This window comes from Xyrauchen texanus, chromosome 29 (assembly GCF_025860055.1).
Source record: "Xyrauchen texanus isolate HMW12.3.18 chromosome 29, RBS_HiC_50CHRs, whole genome shotgun sequence".
Classification (NCBI taxonomy): Eukaryota; Metazoa; Chordata; class Actinopteri; order Cypriniformes; family Catostomidae; genus Xyrauchen; species Xyrauchen texanus.
In genome coordinates, this window is record NC_068304.1 from 25,763,471 (window position 1) to 25,787,237 (window position 23,767).

General features: G+C 38.4%; 1 protein-coding gene across 1 annotated transcript in view; it reads left to right on the plus strand.

The window, feature by feature from the left end:
• Positions 1-23,767, plus strand: part of LOC127622989 (phosphatidylinositol 4-phosphate 3-kinase C2 domain-containing subunit alpha-like) — a 55,784-nt gene that overhangs the window by 28,695 nt on the left and 3,322 nt on the right. Inside the window, 28 exon segments of the mRNA XM_052097211.1 lie at positions 1,919-2,030; positions 2,155-2,234; positions 2,359-2,422; positions 2,524-2,670; positions 2,785-2,818; positions 3,881-4,100; positions 6,984-7,106; positions 7,230-7,397; positions 10,133-10,241; positions 10,722-10,864; positions 12,759-12,947; positions 13,250-13,343; positions 14,094-14,188; positions 14,297-14,477; positions 15,199-15,303; positions 16,015-16,107; positions 16,492-16,621; positions 17,140-17,276; positions 17,465-17,634; positions 17,723-17,799; positions 17,802-17,878; positions 18,086-18,195; positions 18,316-18,523; positions 18,914-19,038; positions 19,613-19,730; positions 20,855-20,936; positions 23,269-23,378; positions 23,528-23,653. Coding sequence (XP_051953171.1) covers positions 1,919-2,030; positions 2,155-2,234; positions 2,359-2,422; positions 2,524-2,670; positions 2,785-2,818; positions 3,881-4,100; positions 6,984-7,106; positions 7,230-7,397; positions 10,133-10,241; positions 10,722-10,864; positions 12,759-12,947; positions 13,250-13,343; positions 14,094-14,188; positions 14,297-14,477; positions 15,199-15,303; positions 16,015-16,107; positions 16,492-16,621; positions 17,140-17,276; positions 17,465-17,634; positions 17,723-17,799; positions 17,802-17,878; positions 18,086-18,195; positions 18,316-18,523; positions 18,914-19,038; positions 19,613-19,730; positions 20,855-20,936; positions 23,269-23,378; positions 23,528-23,653 — 3,427 coding nt within the window.

The following is a 23,767-nucleotide window of genomic DNA, read 5'->3' on the forward strand; positions in this document are numbered from 1 at the left end:
GTGTAACATCTAATGTAACCCCACGGCACCGGGGTTGTGTGGAGCGAGGAAGAGACGCTTCCATGTATGAAAGGAGCACAAAACGCCACCATCTCCTCTGCTGGTAACACACAGAAACAACACTGTCTTCATTCAAAATAAAAGGCATGATAAAATTATTAGGCTTCATTCAAAATAGACGATTGAGACTGTATAGCAACTCTGTGTGCTCAATTATTACTGAAATTATTACTATTAGCCTATATATTACTGTAGGGTATGGGGATATAATAATAATATTAATAATAATTTAAAGAATGGATCTGTTTGCAGTAAAAAATGGGCAAAACATGCCTTCATTTTGGTCAAAATGAATCATTTACTAGTTTGCAATTCTAACAACTTGTTTAAAATGAGAGCTACTGTTTAATGCGTTTTTTATGTTTTTTGTTCTTTTAGAATCAAGATTCAAGCAGTGGCAACAGTATTTATTTATTTATTTATTTTATGTTCAAATTGTGCAGCCCTGTAATTAAAAAACGTTTTCAAATAATAATTGTAATTAAAATCAGAGCAAAATAATCTTGATTATAATGGTTACCATTATCGTACAGCCCTAGTGTACATTCATTTAATGTCCTATTATTCAGTTAAAGGAATAGTTCATCCAAAAAATTTAATTCTGACATAATTTACCCTTATGTCATTTCTAAAACCATATGAATTTTTCATTGATAACGTTTATGTCCATTGTAAGTTAATGAGCGCCGTAAAATAATCTATTTACAGTTGTTTTTGTGTTCACTTAAAGGGATAATTCACCCAAAAATGAAAATTCTCTCATACTTTTACTCACCCTCATGCCATCCAAGATGTGAATGACTTACTTACTTCTGCAGAACACAAACAGAAGATTTTTAGAAGAATATCTCCGCTCTCTAGGGCCTGCTACCAGTGGTGACCAGAACACTGAATTTCTAAAAATCACAGTCAATATAAAAATAACTTGTACGACTCCAGTGGGTAAATCTATGATTCAGAAGTGATATGATAGGTGTGGATGAGAAACGGATCAATATTTAAGTCCTTTTTTTACCATAAATATCCACCTTTGACTAGCCCAGACCAGTGGGTGGCGATATGGATGATGAATGCTAATGGACAAAAAAACATAAAAAGAGGAATTTGGAAGTGAAAGTGGACATTTATAGAAGGAAAAGGACTAAAATATTGATCTAAAAACAATGCAAATTCCATGTGAACATACAAGCCATGGTTTTCACTGAAAAATTGTGTAAATTTCATGTTGATACTCACCAAAACACATTGTATGCCTTCAGAATTCTTAGAATTTTACCTACACACGGTTATAGAATTTGAAGTCATATTTTCTGATACTTTTGGGTGGTTTTTTTTTTAAGCTTTGAAGTGAGGCACTATAATATTCATTAAAACATAATTTTATGTTCTGCATAAGAAGCCATATTTTTTTGAAATGACATGAGGGTGATCATGTTATGACAGAAATACATTTTTGGGTGAACTATTCTAATTTTAATTAAGGAAGAAGCAGGTCATCTAAAGTGCAAGCTCTGATATCAACATTTCTCTATGCGGTCATAAGAGGTGCCGAAAGGGTTCAAGTGAACTGTGTCTCTGTGCTCTCTTTCACGGACAAGCTGGGTTTCTCACACACATTTGCCACGGTTTCAGTTGCGATCTAACTATGATATTGTAATACATCAGAATGCATTGAATTGAAATATGCAATGTTGGCAATACACAGCCCTAGTCTGACTAAGGTTTTAGCATATACTTAATGTATTGGCTAATTACACTTGAACTTGGTGTAATACCTGTTTTTCATTCATTTATTCTGAGATATTTTTATATTTTGTCCTGGTCAGTGTCTAAAGCATTGTTATCATTAATCTCCCAGTAAACACAGTCTCGGCAGCCACGAATATGTGCAGAATTGCAGGAAGTGGGAGACGGAAATCAAACTACAGCTCCTCTTTCTCAGCACGATGAGAAGAGATCTGGCCCGAACGGTAAGACACGGTTAGAGTACATTAATAAAAACTAGATGTTTACTACCTGTTTACTGGTTATAAACGAATATATTGTCTCTATAAGACTGTAAAAGATATATATATTTTTTATGTGTGCCAACAGCCAGAAGATGACGTCTGTCCTGTTGACTTGGAGAAACACCTCATTCTAGTGGAGAGGCCATTTAAAGAGGCAGTCACAAGGTAGGAATGTGCTCCATCCTATCTCCAGTCCTACTCCAGTGCCAGGAAAGCCACAGGTAGCTTTTCAAGTCCCTGATTGTGTTTGTTGATTTCTTTCATACCTTTCCATGTTTTTCATCTTTAGAGAAGGACTTGCTGAATACCTAGAGGGCTATCAAAAGCAAGTCAATATCTGCCTGCAGAATGAGGTAATATGAAAAACAGCAATCCAACACTGTATGAAAATAAATACAAAAGTGTTTGAAACAAATCCATTGTTTCTCTCTCTCACACACTTCTTTCTCTTTAGAGCACCCAGTATAAAACAGTGGACAATGTAGTTCAGTCTGTCAAAAATCTGTGTTGTGCTTTGGATGAAATTGAGACACCAGCCATCACTGATGCCATCAAAAGACTCAAACGCTCTGTCAACCTCCCTAGAACACGTTCTCCAGAGGTCAGAGAACCATAAGTGTAAATTAAAGCAATTTTTGTCATGATTTAGTTTCATGATTTAGTTTTTACATTTGCATATACATGTTTTTAAAAAAAAGCACTGTTTGATTATTAGGCTGGTGCCACGTCTTCTGCAGGTTCAGCTAATGGTAAGCTCAACCCCATCTAAATATCCTTCTCTTTAAGGCTCAGACAGCATGTCTAAGGTTAACCCACAGCCTGTTTTGCACCACATATTGCACACACTATTGGAAACCCTTTCTAGATTTAGCAAGCTCTAATCTGATTGGCTAGTTTTTTGCATCTTGGTAAAGGTGAACATTTAATTTTATCAGTCAGCAAGAAGGCTTTTAACATTGAGGTTTTTCGTGCTGTTTTGTCATTGTTTTCTGTATTATGCCTGTTTTACACTGCACGCAGAAGCAGAGCTTGTTTTTTTGGCACTCATGTTAATGAATTAGTGTATTTAGATCAGAAGCAGCACATCAGTGTGAGGTAGAAATGGGAGTTTCAGTGCTGAGTCTATTTTTGCTGCGCTGCTCAAGCTGAATTTAAGTGACAGTGCATTGTTGATTGATATCATGAAGATGAGTTGACACAAAAAAGTAGATATTGCACAGAGTAAGCATGTATTTGTAGACTAGTGTGTTTTTATAGAATTTATAGTAAAAAAGGATGTAAATATTGATCTGTTTCTCATGCACACCTATCGTATTGCTTCTAAAGATATAGATTTAACCACTGGAGTCTTATGGGTTACTGTTATGCTGCCTTTATATGCATTTTGGAACTTCAAATTTTGCTACCCATTCTCTTGTATTGTGAGGATCTTCAGAGCTGAAATAATTTTCTAAAAATCTTTATTTGTGTTCAGCAGAAGAAAGAAAGTCATATTCATCTGGGATGGTATGAGCTAGAGTAAATGATGAGAGAATTTCTATTTTTGGATGAACTTTAACTTTATTTCCGTTTAGCCTGGCTATGCAAGACTAATGCTGGAGAAATTCCTTTTGGAACATCTAGACTTTCTTTTTGGTTTCAAAACCAAAATACATTTTCTTTATTGACACACTGATATTGACTATTTTTAATGCAGACCCCTATTTTCCCCAAAACTTTGGTGGGCTAAGCCTATTTCTGAGTGTTAATGGGTTTTGGAAGTATCTTGTCCACCTACAGTATTCAGTCCTCATCATCCTTTGACCCATCAGGTTATGCCAACCCAGTGGAGGAGAGTTTAGCAGCACTCACAGACGCTGTGTATGAGCTCGCTAAGCTCTATCTGCGCACTTTCTGCCCAACTACCCCTAAATGCACAATGGAGGAGCGCACAGAGGATGAGAGGGACAGCAGAGAGGCGTCTGGCACCACAGACCACCTACAGTTCACCCTCTTTGCCGTTCATGGCATTCCTGCTTCCTGGGTCAGCAGGTAAGCACTGTGTCCCTATTAAACAGTTTTACTCTTGTTTGAATTTTTGGTTGCAGTTCACATGAATCACACTAAGACCATTTTTTTAAGTGAACTCTGGTACAATTCGCTCTAACGGCCTCAGGTCCGCACCTTAAGCCCTAGTAGATAGCACCCGTAGTGCATGGAAGATGAGAGTTTCTGAATCCAGTCTAAACCATCAGCATCATATTTTAATAATGTCTAATGTCTAAATAAGCATTAACTACCATTTAATTTACTTCAGATGAATAATCGCTTTGTTTAACGCAGCCAAGGTAAACACTTCCACTTTTTAAAGCCCTGTCTCAAGCCTCTTCTCTTCAGGAATTTAGACCTAGAAAGATGTCTTTATAGTCCTTCAGACTCATGTTATACAATTACAGGTATCTTCAGACCTCCTCTCACACACTCTATTGACGTACACATCCACTGTTGACGTTTATACCTTCGTCTCCTGTTGTTTAGCGGCAATTACATCTGGTAATGCCTCTTTGTGACAACAATGGCTCAAATGTGAGTATTGCCCCCTTGTGGACACACAAATTAATGCAAATAATTCCAGGCGCATACGCATTCTGTTCGAAAAATCGGGCTGTGCGCATTGAGTGCTCGCGCACTCTGCTGATGTCGAGATTTGCATCACTTGTCCTGTACGCGAACACCCAGCACCCTTAAAATGACTCTCTCTTCTCCGTCATCAGGCTATTGAAACCCTTCAAGTGTGAAAGTCTCTATGGCACTATCAAAACGTTGCTCAGTTTTTATCCTAACCAGCCCGATACAGCAACATTGGCTCAACCAATGGAATTGGTTTTGGGCAGGGCTACCTGTTTGTCGGGCCAAAAACAGTCTGTGACAGTGTTCAGGAAACCTGTTGGAAAACAGTCATTAATACTGCAATTTCGTTTGGTGCTGCTAGTGGTGCAGAAATGACACACTTCACTTTTAATTCTGTGGAGGCTGAGCTAATCTCTGGTTTAGGATATGAGTTTGGCCTAACATTGGATAATAGTATTCCACCCTTTATCTCTACCTCTTTTATTTATCTGCACTCAACAGCAGCACTTATCAGTCCTCTCTGAAATAGACATGACTAGAGATTTCCAAACCAAGCTGTGTGAGCAGGCAGAGCTGGAAAGAGCAGCAGGGTGTGTTAGGAGGCAGGAGAAGGTCAAAGTTCTGCACTGCTTGGTTCTGTTTTTGATCCAGTTCTCTTAAGGGCAAAGCTGACATTTGTTACTGATTTTCCCGTAAGGATTCTCTCAACCACAGTGCTTCATCTTGAAGTCTATTTATAGAAGCATGAAATATTTCTTTAGACCACACCAAAAGAGATTCAAAATATGTATCCCAATAACATTCCTAATCCTAAAAGTATTTAAACTTTGATTGGTTTTGCAGAACTATGACATTTGCCAGAGACAGCCAAGGGGGAATGATTGCATCATGGTTGCAAGATGTTGCAAACACGTATTTGAATAGATTTATGCAAACCAGAATAATTTTTAACGGGATAGTTCACTCAGAAATGAAAATTCTGTCATCAATTACACAGCCTCATGTTATTCCAAAATCGTATGATTTACTTTATTCTGTGGAACACAAAAGGGGATTTTCAGCAGAATGTCTGTCTCAGGCACTTTCATTGAATGACCAAAAGGTGCACTGAAAGTGAATGGTGACCAAGAAAGAAAGTAAGTCATACAGTTTTGGAGGTTGAGTAAATGATGACATAATTTCCATTTTTGGGTGTATGATACCCTTAAAGGGATAGTTCACTGAAAAAAAACAAATTTCTCTCACCATTTTCTCATCCTCATGCCATCCCAGATGTGTATGACTTTCTTTCTTCTGCTGAACACAAACAAAGATCTTTCAAAGAATATGTTGGCTCTGTAGGTCCATAAAATGCAAGTGAATGGTGATCAGACCTTTTGTAGCTCCAAAAGCACATAAAGGAAACATGAAAGTAATCCATAAAACTCCAGTGGTTAAGTCCATATCTTCAGAAATGATATAATAGGTGTGGGCTATTTTATGATATAAATTTATGTCCTTTTTTTTCTCTAAATCTCCACTTTCTCCACTTGTGAAAATCACATGTAGTGCCTGTTTAGTTTAACTTTCACTTCTGAAAATGAAGTTAAAGTGGGGATTTAGAGTAAAAAAGGACATAAATATTGTTCTGTTTCTCACTCACACATACTGCTTCTGAAGATATGGATTTAAACACTGGAGTCATTTGGAATACTTTTGTGTTCTTTTATGGGATTATTGGAGCCAGAAAGGTCTGATCACCCTTCACTTGCATTTTATGGACCTTCAGAGCTGAGATATTTAGGCCCAATCCTAATGCGCTTTAAGTCCTCATGGTGGCGTAGTGACTCGCCTCAATCCATGTGGCGGATTACGAATCTCAATTGCCTCTTTGGCGTGCTGAGTAACTCCAGCCAGGTCTCCTAAACACCCAATTTGGCCCAGTTGCAAGGGAGGGTAGAGTCACATGGGGTAACCTCCTTGTGGTCGCTATAATGTGTGGTTCTCGCTCTCGATGGGTCACGTGAGTTGTGCATGGATGCAGCGGAGAATAGCATAAAGCCTCCACACGCGCTACGTCTCCGCGGTAACATGCTCAACGAGCCACATGATAAGATGCGTGGATTGATGGCCTTGGACGCAGAGGCAACTGGCACATGGATTGAGGCGAGTTACTACGCCACCATGAGGACTTGGAGTGCATTGGGCATTCCAAATTGGGGAGAATTTATATAATATTTAGACAATATATTAGTACAAGCCTCATACGCCAATGTTTTCTTTCCTTTACATGTTATAGTGTAATTTGTTCTTTCTGTTTTCCAGTTTTGAAAAATACTACCTGATGTGTGCACTGACACACAACAGCAGGAATCTCTTCAAGCCTGTCCAGTCCAAAAAAGTGGGAACATACAAGAGTTTTTTCTACCACATCAAATGGGATGAATTGTAAGTGTTAATGTCTCTTAACTGTATATTAATTCATGCAATTTCTAGAATTAGTAAGAAAGAGATCAGCCTCAGGATTGCTGCCAGTTTCTGCTTTGGTGACGCTTTCCTCTGTTTCTCTAGGATAAACTTTCCTATTTCAGTGACCCTGTTACCACTGGAGGCAATGTTGAGTCTTTCTCTCTTTGGAGTCCTCAACCAAAGTGCTAACAACTCACCGGATTCCAACAAGCAACAAAAGGGTCCAGAGCTCTTGAGAAAAGTATCTATGCCCCTGTTTGATTTCAGGCGGTGAGTCATGAAACAGTCCTTCTTCAAATACATTACATGCAGAGCACTTTGAGAGTTTATTGTATGTTCTAGACCAGGGGTTCTCAACCTTTTGCAAGCTGGGCCCCCCCAAAGCTGGTTCATTGCAGTTGGGGCCCCAGTGCCCCCCGCCCCATGCTTTATTGTTGTTATTATTATTATTATTATTATTATTATAATTGGCAGTAGCACCAGACTTCTAATGTGAGCTTGCAGGCATTATTATTATTATGAGTAGTAGTAGGCCTATCATCATTACTAGGCTATTGCTATATAATTATATGAGGTTACATGGTTTATTGTTGTTATTATTATTATTATTATTATTATTATTATAATTGGAAGTAGCACCAGAATTCTAATGTGAGCTTGCAGGCATTATTATTATTATTATGAGTAGTAGTAGGCCTATCATCATTACTAGGCTATTGCTATATAATTGTATGAGGTTACATGCTTTATTGTTGTTGTTATTATTATTATTATTATTATCATCATCAGTAGGCCTATTATCATTACTAGGCTATTGCTATATAATTATATGAGGTTACATGCTTTATTGTTGTTATTATTATTATTATTATTATCATCATCAGTAGGCCTATCATCATTACTAGGCTATTGCTATATAATTATATGAGGTTACATGCTTTATTGTTGTTGTTATTATTATTATTATTATCATCATCATCAGTAGGCCTATTATCATTACTAGGCTATTGCTATAATTGGGAATTGGCACCAGACCTCTGATATTAATTTATGCTTTATTATTGTTATTATTACTAGGCCTAATAGTAGGCATCATCTGCATTTTTTACAGAAGCTTGCTGGTAGGTGATGTTAATGTGAGACCTGAGCCTGCTTTGCCTTGCAAAGATCCTCAATTCTTGGATCAATGTTTGATAAACATAGCCTCAAATCATCCTCGATTTGTGCAAGATTGCGGTATTTCGTTTTGAGTGCAGTCATTTTTGAGAATCCTGCCTCACACAAATATGTCGACGCGAAAGGAAGGAGAATCTTCAAGGCGACGTCACAGAGTTCAGGGTATTCCTGCATCAGTGCTGCCCAGAATGACAAAAGAGGGCAGGAGCTAAAGAGTTCCTTCAGTCTACTGTCACTCTTCAGCTCAATAAGCTGTTCCTGCATATCAATTGATAGCTTGTTTGCTGTGAGCACAAACGGATCTCGAACCCACGCAAAAGAGCGATAATCCTCTTTAAAGTACGTCGCAAATTGTTTTCTCATTGCTGACAGGTGCTCAGACGCTGATTGAAATAGGGAGGGAAATCGTGTGACGTGCCTGCATCAGTGATAAAGTCTGCAAGGCTGGGGAACATGTCGCAGTTCCCTCGACTGATGCGGCCATGCCAGAGGTCTAGTTTTTGTGTGAAGGCGTGCACTTTGTCTGCAAGGAGCAAAATATGAGTTTCGCGGCCTTGCAAAGACAGGTTGAAATCAAACAAATGAGCGCCATTTTCTAAAGTCTATGAGCGCAGCACACACAAATAAACTAAATTGACATACTGCAGTTAAATTTCAAAATGTGGTGTTTTTATATTTATAATATTTGAATACAGTTCAGCAACATACATCACACCGACCTGACGACCAAGAGAGCTGACAATTGACCATCACTTAATTTACCATCCCCTCACGATTGAAAATGTGACACTGATTTCATATGACAGTTCAACAAACAAGTTAATAATATTAAGTCACTTCCATTTTAGACGAAATAATGACTGTTTTGGTCTATTTTAGCAGCGAAAATAGGTCAGATGAATCCAAACAAAGATCACAGCATAGCCATAGCGCATCTCACAGCAATACTCAATCGTGTTTTGAATGATTCAGTGTTGTGAACGAATCGGTTGAGTCAAAGATTCAATGACCCATTCACAAACATCTGTCTCATTCTTGATGAATTGGCCGTTTGAACGAATCATTTGAATGAACGACTCAATGACTCGCTTAATGAAACCGCTTATCACATGCATTTGCGCTCACTATCGACAAACCAATCAAATTTGTTCAAAACTTTTTAAAACTTTTTTAAATCAGTCCAAACACATTTTATTTTTTATTCAGGAGTTATGTATATACAAAACTATAACTTTTTATGACAGTAGTTTAGTGATAAAATAAAATGTGCCCCAAAAATTTTTTTCCCAGTTTTTTTTCCCTTCCATCGTAGCCTACTCGCGCGCCCCCCCGGTTGAGAACCACTGTTCTAGACCAGGGGTCTTCAACCATTTTCAGTCCAAGGACCCCTTGGTGAGAGAGATGGAGCCAGGACCCCCGTTACATATTATATAAATATGCATTGCATTTTATGCCTATAAAAACGTGTATGGTAGGCTGCCATTTATTGTATGTACATACTTCATAATGTTTACATTGCAAAGACATTGAAATAATCATTAAATGCTGCCCTGCTGAAAATACCAGCAAAAACCAGCATAAGCCGGTTGGCTGGTTTTATCTGGTTGCCCAGCCTGGTCATAGCTGGTCAGGTTAGTTTTAAAGGGGTTTAAACACTTTTCAGGCTGGTCCTAGCTGGCCAGGGTGGTATTGGCTGTTCAAATCTTGGCTTGGTGTTCAAACCACCTCTGAAACCAGCTAACTGACCAGCCTGTGAAGTGACAGACAGACAAACAGAAGAGCTAGAAAACATAAAGACCATGAGTTTTTGTGTTTTTCGTGTATTATAGGGTGCTGGCCAGAGGAAGCAAGCTGCTGAGTTTGTGGATGTCTCCTCAAGCCCATCAGCTTGGAGCTGCAGGCAGAGGGAAGAATCAAACAGAGAGGATCATACTGCAGGTTCTTTATGTTGCTTGTTATCTGTCTGCCTTATTCTCTCCATTCATTTCTTTGTAGTATTTTTCATCTTCTTTTTACAAGTTATGGTTCAACTGCTCAGTCGTGTACCCTTAACACAGATACAATGGCTTTGGAATTATAATTATACTACCTTAAAAGATAACTAATTTGGGGCAAAGTCTAAGGCATGCCGTATATTTCCATCTCCAAGAGTATTGCATTGTCAGTGTGGCAATATGCTGACTTCAAACTCTATTGGATTTGATGGCAAGATGAGTCTCCTGCATAGAGTGCTGTTTGTATGATGCTGCCAATGTACGTTCTAAATAAGTCATGTGTGAGACTAGAAAGCAGCTGCCTTATTTATGCATTAGAGTGCAAGGCAGCTAAGCAGGTTTTGCATCAGACTGAAAGATTCCATTGCACTTCACTCGCATTGATTGACCTGACACTTTAATATCTTTATCTGGCCACTCGCAGGTTGATTTCCCCAGTCCAGCAGTGGACGTTCTCTATGTTGGTCCTCAGGAGAATGGCTGCCCAGACCCTCAGTCTCTTGAGCCACTTGATGCAGGGGATAGAAGTGAGGTAGAAAAGCTGTGTGCACGAGCCTCTGCCTTTGGGTATGTTTGCATAAAAAAGACCTTTTGGAATAAATTATGTGTTTTCCAGTGTTTTGAAATGTTAATAAAAACTAATACAGAAACGGAAAAAAAAATCACCGAAATAAAAACAGTAGGAAAAAACTAAAATACATTTGCATGATTCCAAATTTAACAAAAAATAAAAATTACCTTGAACAATTTAAATGTACATTTTGTATATAGGCAAACTGGCATAGAGAAAACTAATGAACACTTAACTAAATTGAAAGGATAGATTGACAAGTAAGGGAATATCCATCAAAAGGATATCCAGTAAAAGTGGCACTTAATGTTCATGATGAGGGAAAACCATCCAAAGCACTTCGAAACCTGCAGAATTTGACCTCTTAGACATCAGTATGGTATTCAGTAAGGCTGCAATTTAAGATTAAAATCGGAAAATGGACTTGCGCACAAACCACAAAAGGCATTTGAAATAGACTGCATTGACGGTTTAAGTCAGCTACGCATGATCGAGTGGTGCCCTCTAACGGGTTTGTGCTACACATGCTGAAAATTGCAGCAATGATAGATGATGCATATCAAATTGCAATTCAAATAGTCTTGCCGTACAGTGATAGACACATTTGATAGTTCCCGGTTTCCTTCTCTCCCTCTCCATGCAAAACATTACTGAATGTCAAACCATACAGTACTTTCTTTGCAAGCCCTGTGGGTGTGAAAGTGCAGGTGCATTTCTAATTTTCTCCAGGTTGGACTATGTAATACACTTTTGTCTTTTCAGTTTTTCATGTAGCTCTTCACAATTGATTTAAAGATGGCACAATATGACTTGAAGTCTGCCTGACTCATTTTGTTGTGATTAGGGATGTGATGATTAATCCTGGTTCTGAGACTCATTGGGATTTCTACACTATATTCACATCCGGTGGTAATTTGTACAGAGGCATATAACTCTCACAATGTCTCAATACGTAGGACAGCAGAGTAGGTGCATTAATATAGAATGATGATTAAAACTGACTGGAAGTATCTGTGCATTAAACAGTTTTAACGCATGTATTCCAGCCAGTCAGAATAAAGTATTTGAATAGACCATGGTATAAAATAGAAATAAATATATACAAAATTATAAATCCCAATCTATAACAACCCTGGTGCTTCCTGTCTTCCTGCATCAGTAGCTTCATAATAAATTGTAGAGAATTCTGATAATTACTCAGATTATATTGCTCCCCTTTAGCTTGCTTATCTTATTTAACCATTTTTATTGACTTAAGAATCAAGTAATTTTGAGGTCTTTGGGATATAGAAAGTTCTATTTAAATGCACTGACATCAGTTACCCAAACCACAACACTTGGAAAACTAAGAGAGCTGTTTAGTTTTTCATATAAATTACTTTTCAGAGGGCTCAGTGCTTTCAAAGGAACCAAAATAATCTGTATACTTGATTCTTTGCAATTAAATCAGACTTGACCTGCACTGAGACTTACTCGGAATAACATTGAGAGATTGTAGCTGAAAATCAGGCAGTTTGTCAGGCCTAGTTTAGGATGGTCTGCTGAAAATGCATCTCCCAGAGGTAGAACAGAAAGCTCAGTCATCTTTTAGACAGCCCAACAACACTCAGCCTCAAACTGGGCAGCTCTCCATACCCATTTTGTGTGTGTTTGTCTCCGAATGCCCACCAAGTGCCAACAGCTGCCAGGCTCCCAGCTTGACAGCACATTTGCAGACACATTTTAAGAGGTGTGACTTGTTTCCTGTGGGTCTTATCACTGGATTGGTGCTACTCTTAATTTATGGCTTGTGGATTTACTGGCTAGAGTGTCTGCTGCCTGGGTTGTTTTGAAGCTCATAGGAAGAGCTCTGTCTACCTTGAGATCACCCAGCATGCTTTTTCTCACCAGACTGACGCATGCAGACAGGCAGCTGCTGTGGGACCAGAGGTACCATTGCCGAGACTTTGAATACAGCCTACCCAAAATCTTGGCCAGTGCACCCAGCTGGGACTGGGGCAATATGGGCGAGATCCACTCACTCCTGCACCACTGGCCCCCTCTGTCGCCTGTGTCAGCCCTGGAGCTCCTTGAAGCAAAGTATGTGTCTTTCTCTGGTGTACTTAACTTTCACCTGATTTTTAATTTGCTTCTATGCTCTCTCTCTTACCCATTTAGAACTAAAGCAGTACTTGTTTTTAACTATATTGCCATTTAATGTGTCACGTTGGCCATGTCAGCTCTCTTTTTGTAGTTATATGACTTGCTTTAAGACTTTTCCGCCACTTTATTGATCTCATGACTCGCTCCATTTTTGCAATTTATTGAAGTGTATGTGCAAGCACAGATCTCTGGTAGCTGAGCATGTTGTTTAAGTTGTGCATGATTATTTTTATATTCAGGTTTGCCGATACCGAAGTGAGGAAAGTAGCTGTGAGTTGGATCGAGAGCAGCAGTGATGATGAACTGGCTGATTATCTCCCTCAGCTGGTGCAGGTGTGCGCAAACACACTTGTTTCATCTAAATATGAACATACCATAGACTTGTATTGTTTTTTTACATAAAGCTAATTTGAATGAAATTACTATATACTAACTCTAACCTTATTCTTAAATATGCGTGCGCACAACAAAGATAAACAAAGATCCCCCATTTAGCCTTAACAGACTGTAGGGGCAAGTGCTGTTAGCGAGCACCTATGAAGGCCGGAACGGTACACGAGGGGGTGGGTGGCCAGCACCACGCCCGACCGCCTTTTGTCTCCCCAGTGGCGACGTTTTACACACCGCACCAGGTACTCATTTTAGGCTGAGTCGACCTAGGGGAGGCCGGGACCGGTTCAGATATTCGTCACTGGTGTTGGCTATGAGCGGGAATCAAACTCAGGTTGCCAGGTTCATAGCGCAGTGCACTAACCACTACACTACCGCTCCCCACACACACACACACACACACACACATACAAAAAAAACAGCATGGTTTATGTATAATTTTAAAAAATGAGGATATCCACAAATGTCCCCAAAAAAGTTTATCAGATTTTTTCTCATTTATGGAGACAGATGTGTCCTCAAACTACATCTAAGTATGCACGTATGCACGCACACACACACATTTATACATATGTTGGTGCTCCTATAAACAGTATATCCTTTGTCAGAGTGATTATTGCTGTTTCTGATGGGTTGTAGATCAAGCAAATTTGTTTATAATATAGTTTAAATGATTAGCGTTTCTGTCTGCAGGCAGTGAAGTTCGAGTGCCACCTCAACAATGCCTTGGTTATGTTTCTGTTGTCTCGGGCTCTGGGAAATGTCAACATTGCACATTATCTTTACTGGTGAAGTTCTTTTATTAAGAATATGAGCCTTTTTTGGTATTCAGATCATACATATGAGATATGTGTCTCAGTGAACCTAAATTTTAGATGCCTTCTGTTTGGATGCAGGCTGCTGAGGGATGCCGTGCAGGATCTAGCGTTTGGTCAGCGTTATGACCGCATTCTTGGAGTGTTGCTGTGTCTCTGTGGGGCAGGACTGAGGGCTGAACTTGAGAAGCAGACCAGGCTTGTACAGCTGCTGGGTGCTCTTGCCGAAAAGGTGCGACAGGCGAGCAACTCCACCCGACAGGTAAACCATGGCTCCCATAGGAACACATCACCTTAATGGATAGGTTCTGTGATTTACAAACTATACCTGTTTAAATTTTTTTTTTTTACATATTTCCGATGTATATCGTCCATAGCACATCATCACAGAAAGAAAAGAAAAATTATTTCTGAGCCATTCATTTGAATTTAATGCAATCGGGTCTTAGTTAAATCCCTTTTTTTGAACACTGGAAACGTTTGCTTTCATTGCTGCCATTTTTTTTCTTTTTCTTATTATAATCAGTTGGTGAAGTTTCAGTGTAGCCAAAGATTTTTGGAAAACCAGTGAAGATGTTTTAAAATTGGTCTTTAAATCAAATTTATAACATGTTCCAAAATCGACAACATGGCTGCACCAGGAATCTCTTGTTTTAAAAAATATTTTTACACAAGAAAGATATTTTCTGTTTTTTAACAAATGTTTGACATTTAATCCTAGCGAACATATTTAAAACGTAAAGCAGCCTGTTACACATTATTGATTGTATTTGGATGAACCCTTGGGTCTTCTCCCATCTAAATAAGTGTTTTACAATGTACTTTCAGATAGAAAGCAGGGTCTTTATTGCTAGATTTAAAATGCATTTTATTGGGTTATCTCGGTTTCTGTCTTTGCTTTAGTCCAAAGAATCCCAGAAATTCAGAAAGCAGTACTTTGTCATCTAAGAACTTCAGTCAGTCTCAAAAAATTTTCTTCACAGATTGTGCTGCTGGAGGGTCTAGAGAGGGTTCAGTCTTTCTTCCAGAAGAACAACTGTCGACTCCCCATAAGCCCCAGCCTTGTGGCAAAAGAACTCAATATAAAGGTGAGTGCCTTTAGATGACATTAAATCGTAATTGACTCTATTTGCTCTCTTAAGGCACATTTTTGGTCTTATTGTGTAAAATTCATCAGAGCATATATATATATATAAGAAATGCGTTCATCTTTGTAATTTTTCCCTAACTTGCTTCACCTCTTAAACAACATTCCTTCTCTGCTGATGTCACCAATCCCTTTAACCATATCTCAAATAGAGATTAGTTTGCATAAAACTAAGTCCCACCCTCCATTTTTTATTGTTTCACTCAGAAATGCATAATATTACGGAAGTAAAATGGGTTGCAAATGTCATGTATGGATTATTAGTCATGTTTCTCTGTGGAGTGAATGGTGGATTTAACACAATTACTATTGAATAGCACCCTTGACGTTTGTTACAGAGGCTTCATAAACCACTCAGCCAAGGGATTTGTCCCTTCAGTTCTCATGCAATGTCTGCCAGATTTTGTTCCATTTTGATGGGAATCATTCACATGTGATTCACTTCCTTATCATCCTTGCTCGCTCTCCCTCTCTTCCTGTTTCAAAGAACTGCACAGTCAGCGTAGACTAAACAGTGTCTCAATCCCAACATCTCTTCTTGTCAAAGGCCTCTTTGTTCCCATGTTGAGGCACAAAATCTTGCTGAAACCCCTAGGCTAATGTTGTGCTTTTGTAACATGGTGCTGCTTTTGTTTCCCTCACCTAAAACTAGGCCTGTTCCTTCTTCAATTCAAATGCTGTACCTCTCAAGATTGCACTGGAAAACGCAGACCCACTGGGAGAGGAGATTAACGTCATGTTTAAGGTGTGAAACTGCTCATAAAGTGTTCTTGTTAATGGGAACATTTCCACAGTTAGAGGGTTGAGCCAGTAAGCTTTGTAATTGTTTTGCATTACATTAGTTAGAATACCCCTTTCTTTTTATTTAAATTGCTGTGGTGGGATCATCCATTAAACTTTAAATAGAAACTTATAGGAGTATGGATGAGGGATATTAATCTTCTCATTAAAAATGGGCCACATATAATAAACAGTATTTAAACACTGACCTCAGGCATTAACATGCCCTCTAGTGGTAGAATCAGTAGCAAAGTAAATATCAAATTTTTACCAATATATTTCAGCACAGGGTGTTGAAATCTCCTTGAGATTTTTGAGGAATATCCAAAAAGTCTTCACTGTAATTTAGGTTGGAGAGGACCTGAGGCAGGATATGCTTGCACTGCAGATGATTCGCATTATGGATCGGATCTGGCTGCAGGAGGGATTAGACCTGCGTATTGTCAACTTTAAATGCATCTCTACTGGTAAAGACAAAGGTATATTCTGCTCCGAATTTAAGACGTATTCAACAAATAATAAAAAACAATAATTTTTACATTTTGATTGAAATACTGTGACATTGATTTATGAATATGTTGTTTAAACTAAATGTTAAAGGAGTCATACAAGAAAATGTTCTTGTTCTTTTGCTATAGGAGTTCATTATACTATGAAAACATACCATAACTTTCAGGACTCAAAATTTCCTCCACAGTCAAAAAAGAGCATTTATTGAAATTAAAGCTGCAGTGGTGATAAATAAATGTTAACATATGACTAACATATGAGTGTTCAGAACCTTGGCACACCCAGTAACAGTGGAGTTAAAAGAAGCAAGTAGAATAGATACTAGTATTCTTAAACATCAGAATAGAATCAATTTTAAGTCAGTGAAGATGGAAAATGGTCAGGAAAAACTAAATTAGGAAACATGAATAAATACAATTTAAAAGACCACAGTCCTTTTTCTACTCATGTGGACTTCACATCATAGAGTTGTTTTTTGGTTGGACAGGAATGGTGGAGTTGGTGCCATCTTCTGAAACACTGAGGAAGATTCAGTTGGAGTACGGAGTGACTGGCTCATTCAAAGACAAACCTCTGGCTGAGTGGCTTCGCAAGTATAACCCTGCTGAGGACGAATATGAGAAGGTAAATTTAAAGCATAAACTTTTAAACTAAAGAATGATTTATGCCAGCTTTATTATTTTTTATGTCAAATTTTACAGTACATACAGTATTTGGTCATCGCTTTGGTTCCTATGTGTATCGAGGTAGAAGAGGGGATATGCAAGAACAAAAGTGATTATTTTTAAACATAATCAACTCTCTTTCACCAGGCCTCAGAGAATTTCATCTACAGCTGTGCAGGTTGCTGTGTGGCCACTTATATCCTGGGAATTTGTGACCGCCACAATGACAACATAATGCTGCGCTCCACCGGCCACATGTTCCACATAGATTTTGGGAAGTTCCTGGGTCATGCACAGATGATTGGGAGTTTTAAAAGGTAAATGAACAATTATGCATTTAAGGTTGCAGTTATTTTCCTGTTTCAGTTTATTTAAATATGATCACAATGCTTTTCCCATTTTTAGGGACCGTGCACCATTTGTCTTGACCTCTGACATGGCTTACGTCATCAATGGAGGAGAAAGACCCACTAGTCGCTTCCAGCTTTTGTTGACCTTTGCTCTCAAGCCTACAACCTGATACGCAAACACTCCAACCTCTTCCTCAACCTGCTGTCTCTGGTAATGAATGCACTGTAACACACAAGTGTTCTCGTCTCTAAAGTCTTGTGTCATCGCTCAAGGCTTATGTAAATATTGTAGGAGACCGAATCTACCTGGCAAGTCATTGCACATCCCAGGACATATTTGATCAGCCTACAACATGTCTTGCTGTACTGTATACTTATTTATTCACCAGTTTATTATCTGTGTGTTGGACTTTTACAGATGACACAATCGGGTTTACCTGAGCTGACTGGAGTCCAGGATCTTAAATATGTGCATGATGCTCTTCAACCTCAGACTTCGGATGTAGAGGCTACCATTTTCTTCACAAGGTAGACTTCTACATGACTCCTATTAAACCAGGATCAGATCACAATCATTATACTTTTTGGCTGCTTTGTAAAAATATCTATGTATATCTGTCTCTCTTCCTCCACCTTTTTTTCTAATAGGTTGATTGAATCCAGTCTGGGCAGTGTTGCCACAAAATTTAATTTCTTCATCCATAATTTGGCTCAGATGCGTTTCTCTGGCCTCCCCTCCAATGATGAGCCCATCCTCTCGTTTGCTCCCCGCACTTACACAATGAAGCAGGACGGCCGAATCCGAGATGCCTCCATATATTCATTTCAAAAGAGATACAACCCTGACAAGCACTATGTAAGACCTACATCAAACCTTACTTCAATTTCATGTCCAGGTTATTGGCAAACCAGTAATTCTTAAAAAATAAGCTCTCTGAATATGTTTGACTCTTGTGAAGTTGCTTTTACATCATTTCGAAATGACTGTAATTACGAGGGGGTTTATGTGCTATTTTATTATAGCCTTTGTTACCTAGTTTGCTTTCTTTTTCCTTCAATATTTTGTAAGAGGAGAATTTATGTGCTTTCATTACCATCAAAGCTAGATATGGATCTATTTTGGCATTATGAACATTTCAACAGAAGCCAATATTTTCCTTGGCCGAGGACGTGGAGAAAAAAAAAGCCTAAAGTGGAATTTTCAAGTTATCATCTTGTAATTATGGTAATTCTCTTTCTTTCACAGACGTATGTAGTGCGGCTCCTTAGGGAAGGTCAGAGTGAGCCCCAGTTTGTCTTCCGCACTTTTGATGAGTTCCAGGAACTACACAACAAGCTGACCATACTTTTTCCTCTGTGGAAGCTACCAGGGTTTGCAACCTACCTCTGTCTCTCTTTAAGGGATAGTTCACCCAAAAATTAAAAATCTCTCATAATTTACTTACCCTCATGATATTCCAGGTGTGTTTGACTTTCTTTCTTCAACAGAACACATTTGAAGAAAGCTAGAAAAATATCTTCGTTCACTTTTGAAGCTCCACAAATCATGGAAAGTCTGTATAAAGTTCATCTATACGACTCCAGCTGTTCAATTAATGTCTTCTAAAGAAACACAATCGCTTTCTGTGCACCAAAAGCAATCGTGTCACTTTACATGACATTTACATGGAGTTGTTTTGATGATGTTTATGCTGACTACTTGTTCTTTTTGGAGCTTAAAGTCTGATAACCATCCACTTGCATTTTAAAGACCTACTGAACCAAGATATTTTTCACATTTTCTTCAAATGTGTTCTAGTGAAGAAAGAACCCTCCTGGGATATCATGAGGGAGTAAATAATGAGAATTAAAAAAATGTGGTGAACTCTAACTCTCTTGTACCGTGGTTTGTCAAATTCTGCTCTCGCTTATTCCTGCTGAGAAATTAATATATTCTTGTTTATAGATTCCCTAATAAAATGGTGCTGGGGCGCACGCACATCAAGGATGTGGCATCAAAGAGAAAAGTGGAATTAAACAGCTATGTGCACAATCTGATGAGGAGTTCAGCTGAGGTCAATCAGGTGAGTACATAGAGAATTAACTTATTTTTAAAGTTTCCGTGACTGCCTTGACGTGCGCCATTTCTGTGGTGTGTTGACATATTTCTTACTGAAACAGGAACTTGGGGTGGGATGACAATGGGTTCATCCCTTCTTTAGAAATAGCCAGCGGACTTTAACTTTAGCTGGCAAAGCCAAACACATACCCCTTTTCCTCTGAAATGAAGCTTCTCATGCCAGAGCCAGTGTTAAACCAGGGAACGGAGAATTTATCTCAAAACAAACAAAAAAAATATTTCACTGACTTCAGAACTGAACAATCACACAGTGGGACACTGAACTGGTAATAATGCACAGTTTGTGTCATAGCACCAGGAGCTATCTCTTGTGTACCAGCACGCATTGGTACTGTGTCTTGATCCTCCAAAACGATCGGAGGGAAGGTGTGCAAGACCAATGCAGATGAATGAGAAACAAGCGAGTAAAAGATCACAATAAATTCATGTTTTGAATCACAGTACACTAAATATAGAGAGCTAAGATCCCAAGAAATCTCTAGAAAATGTCTGCATTGAAAACATGAATAAACTCCTGCCAGTTTCTTCAAGGCCAGGTCCCACATTCCATTCAGAAGTGATCATCCCTATGCCCTATTCCATTGGAAGACAATTACCCTCCACTGTGAGAGCATCTGGGGCTGAAATGTGATTATGGTATTCAGAACTTAATTTACATTCTGTTTGTAATGACCATACAGCATGGATTGCTCTCCCTTTGAAGTGCAAAGGCATCTTCTATGCCTGTAAGAACACAGCCATGTGCACTCAGACATATGGGGAGGGTACGTTCTCAAGCTAGAAAGCCTTTGATTAGACAATTTCCCAGCAGATTTGTGACATCATGCATTTTCCTGGGTCTTTTTAGTTGGAAGAGAGACTGCAAATTTGAAATGCGTTTAGAAGTACAATAGCATATAGATGACCTTAAAGCTAATATTAATGGCCTAAAAGTAATAAAACATGAATTTTGATTTTATGGGGTTTAACATTTTCATTACATGCCCTTTTACATTTTCAGAAAAAAAGTTACTAGTATTGTTATTTAGTTATCTTTTTATGTATTGATTTATATATATTTTTTGGCAGTGTGACCTTATCTACACCTTCTTTCACCCTATTGTGAGAGATGACAAGCAAGAAGGGATTGATGGACTCCCAAAAGCTCCAGGTATGTGAGCAAAATACTCCTGTAAAGCCATAATTTAAAGGGGAACTGTTATGCAAAATGTACTTTTATATGGTGGTACACATTGTTTGAACATAAATGTGTGTTGGTAGTGTGTGTACACACCACCCTATAATGATAAAAATCCACCCAGTCCTTTTTTTTATCCTCATTAATCATAAGCACTGTCTCAGAACATGCTGTTCGTAGATTCTGTACAAAGTGACGTCACTTTGTACAGGCCCTGCCCACGACTGTTGACGGACACTGCCGCACCTCTACACCAGTTAATAAGTGAACATTATGCAACATGTTTGTTTGTGTGTGTTTCATTATAGTGCGTAGCGTACGTTGTAACAGTATTTGTGTGTGGGTGGGTGTGTGTGTGGGTGTGGGTGTGGGTGTTGCTCATCCATCATTGCAAAATTGCTGAAAAAAACTCTACAACAAATAAATACATTTATCAAATAAACATTCAGAAACTTCCTGGTTCATTCTCAAAGTTCAACCAGGACAGAGTCTCTCCCTCATCAGTGTCTGGCTCTGGTTAAATCATATAGGGCTGAACACCACTATTTTCACTATGATGTCTAGTTATCCGAAACCGAGATGTCAAAACTCCACCCTATTCTGGGCAGGGAGTACCAGCTCATTTGCATTTAAAGACAAACACACAAAAACAGCTCTGTTTTATTAGCTGGAACTTCACATGCACATTCTGGGGACACCAAATATATAAATTACATCTTGTGAAAGGGGCATAATAGGTGCCCTTTAAGGTTACAGCCTTATGCACGTAGCATCCAACATTTTAAGGAAAACTGTTTTACATGGATGGATGAAACTATGGATGATTATATGATTGTTTTCAGGAACTTGTGAAACAGTATACTGTATATGCTGCAGTTTTTTTATGCTTTAACCTCCTGAGACCGGAGTGTGACTGCTGTGTGTATCTTCAATTTCACTTCTTTTTTTTTTTTTTTATCTAGTTGCATCTAATAAACAAGCAAAAAAATAATAATTTTCCTAGAGCAAATCGTTTTCCTAAAAATGTATGTCCACATATGTGGACACTAAGTTGTGAAATTTTAAATGATTCCAAGCTATAGAAAGTCAGATTTTTTTTTTAATCAAATTGTCCATTATATTTCCAGGAGTGTTGGTTATTCATGTTTTTGAGACATTACAGCTGAATTTCTATAAAGCTGATTCTTATTCAAAGTAATGGCCAGCGTCATCCAATCACTGCCAACCAAGTTAAAATAAAATCTATGTTCTGATTTCCATTGACCCATGTCTGCCAAACATGTTGAGTGGTCTGAACATCATCTGCAGCATGAAACTGAACTTTTGGTCAGATTTTAAGAGTGAATGCACTTGCTGCATAGAAAGCTGCATGCGCCATTGCTCCCTTGCTCCTTATTTAGTGAATGACTTAACCTCCAGTGTGCTGTTTCTCTGCAATTGTCTCATATCATCGAAATGCACCTTATTTTTATCCTAACTCCATATAAATCCTCTGAAAGCAATATTTGTCAGCTTTTGAATGAACCCATTGATTCTCAATGTGAAAATGCACAGTAAATATATAGGAATGCATTTACTGATGTTAAAGTGATAGTTCACCCAAAAATGAAAAATCTCTCATCATTTATTCACCCTCATGCCATCCCAAATGTGTATGACTTTCTTTCTTCTGAAGAACACAAATTAAGATATTTAGAGGAATATTTCAGTTCTGTATGTCCATACAATGCAAGTGAATGGGTGCCAAAATGTTTACGCTCCAAAAATCACAAAGTCATCATACAAGTAATCCATATGACTCCAGTGGTTAAATCCATATTTTCCAGAAGTGATATGATAGGTGTGGGTGAGAAGGATATCAGTATTTAAGTAATATTTTTTATAGAAATTCTTCTCCCTGCCCAGTAGAGGGTGTATGCATGAAGTTTATCAGTTTATTCATGTTTAGAGACAGTACTCTTTACAATCAAACAGGTTTCAATCAAAACAATTTAAAGAGGGTTCTTACCAGAGGCACTTTTGTTGGCACTGTGCCAGTAGAAGCACTTCATGGCATGCTGTTGTGTCACATGACGCATTGTGTCAGAAGTTTAATGACAGCGTAGAGTGTTGTGAACAGTATTCAGTTGGTTTACATTTATTTAAAATATGCGCTGCGAATAGCAAAGCCGTACGAGGTGGCACAAGATTAAATGGTTACTGCCAACTGTTCAGTCTTTAGTATCGTCTAATTTTATCAGAATTAGGATTGAAATCTTCAAATTCCCATAATTGGTTATAAAATTACTGATGTATATTTTACCAGAGATGGCTCCAGTGAGTCCCACCACTGGCCGGGTAGAGGGTGAGGTGAAGCTGTCAGTGTCCTACCGAAACAGTACACTTTTCATCATGGTCATGCACATTAAAGACCTGGTAAGAAATAACTCTTATTAGTAAAATAAAATCTTCAAACCATTTCCAGAATTAAATACATTATTATTATGGCTATGTTCATGATTATTGGAGGCATCCTTCTGGCTTATTAAACATGCTATATATCCTTCTTCCAAAACATTTCACAGTTGTCAAATGATGGAGCAGACCCAAACCCTTATGTAAAAACATATCTTCTCCCAGACCCCAACAAAACCTCCAAACGCAAAACAAAGATTGCGAGGAAGACTAGGAACCCCACATTTAATGAAATGGTAAGTGACCTTTCTGCAACCTAGCATCAATCTAAAAAGTGTAAACACTGTACAGTAACTGTGTGGCACTATCAAACCTTTGCTCTGTTTAAGCATCTTGACTAGACCGACATA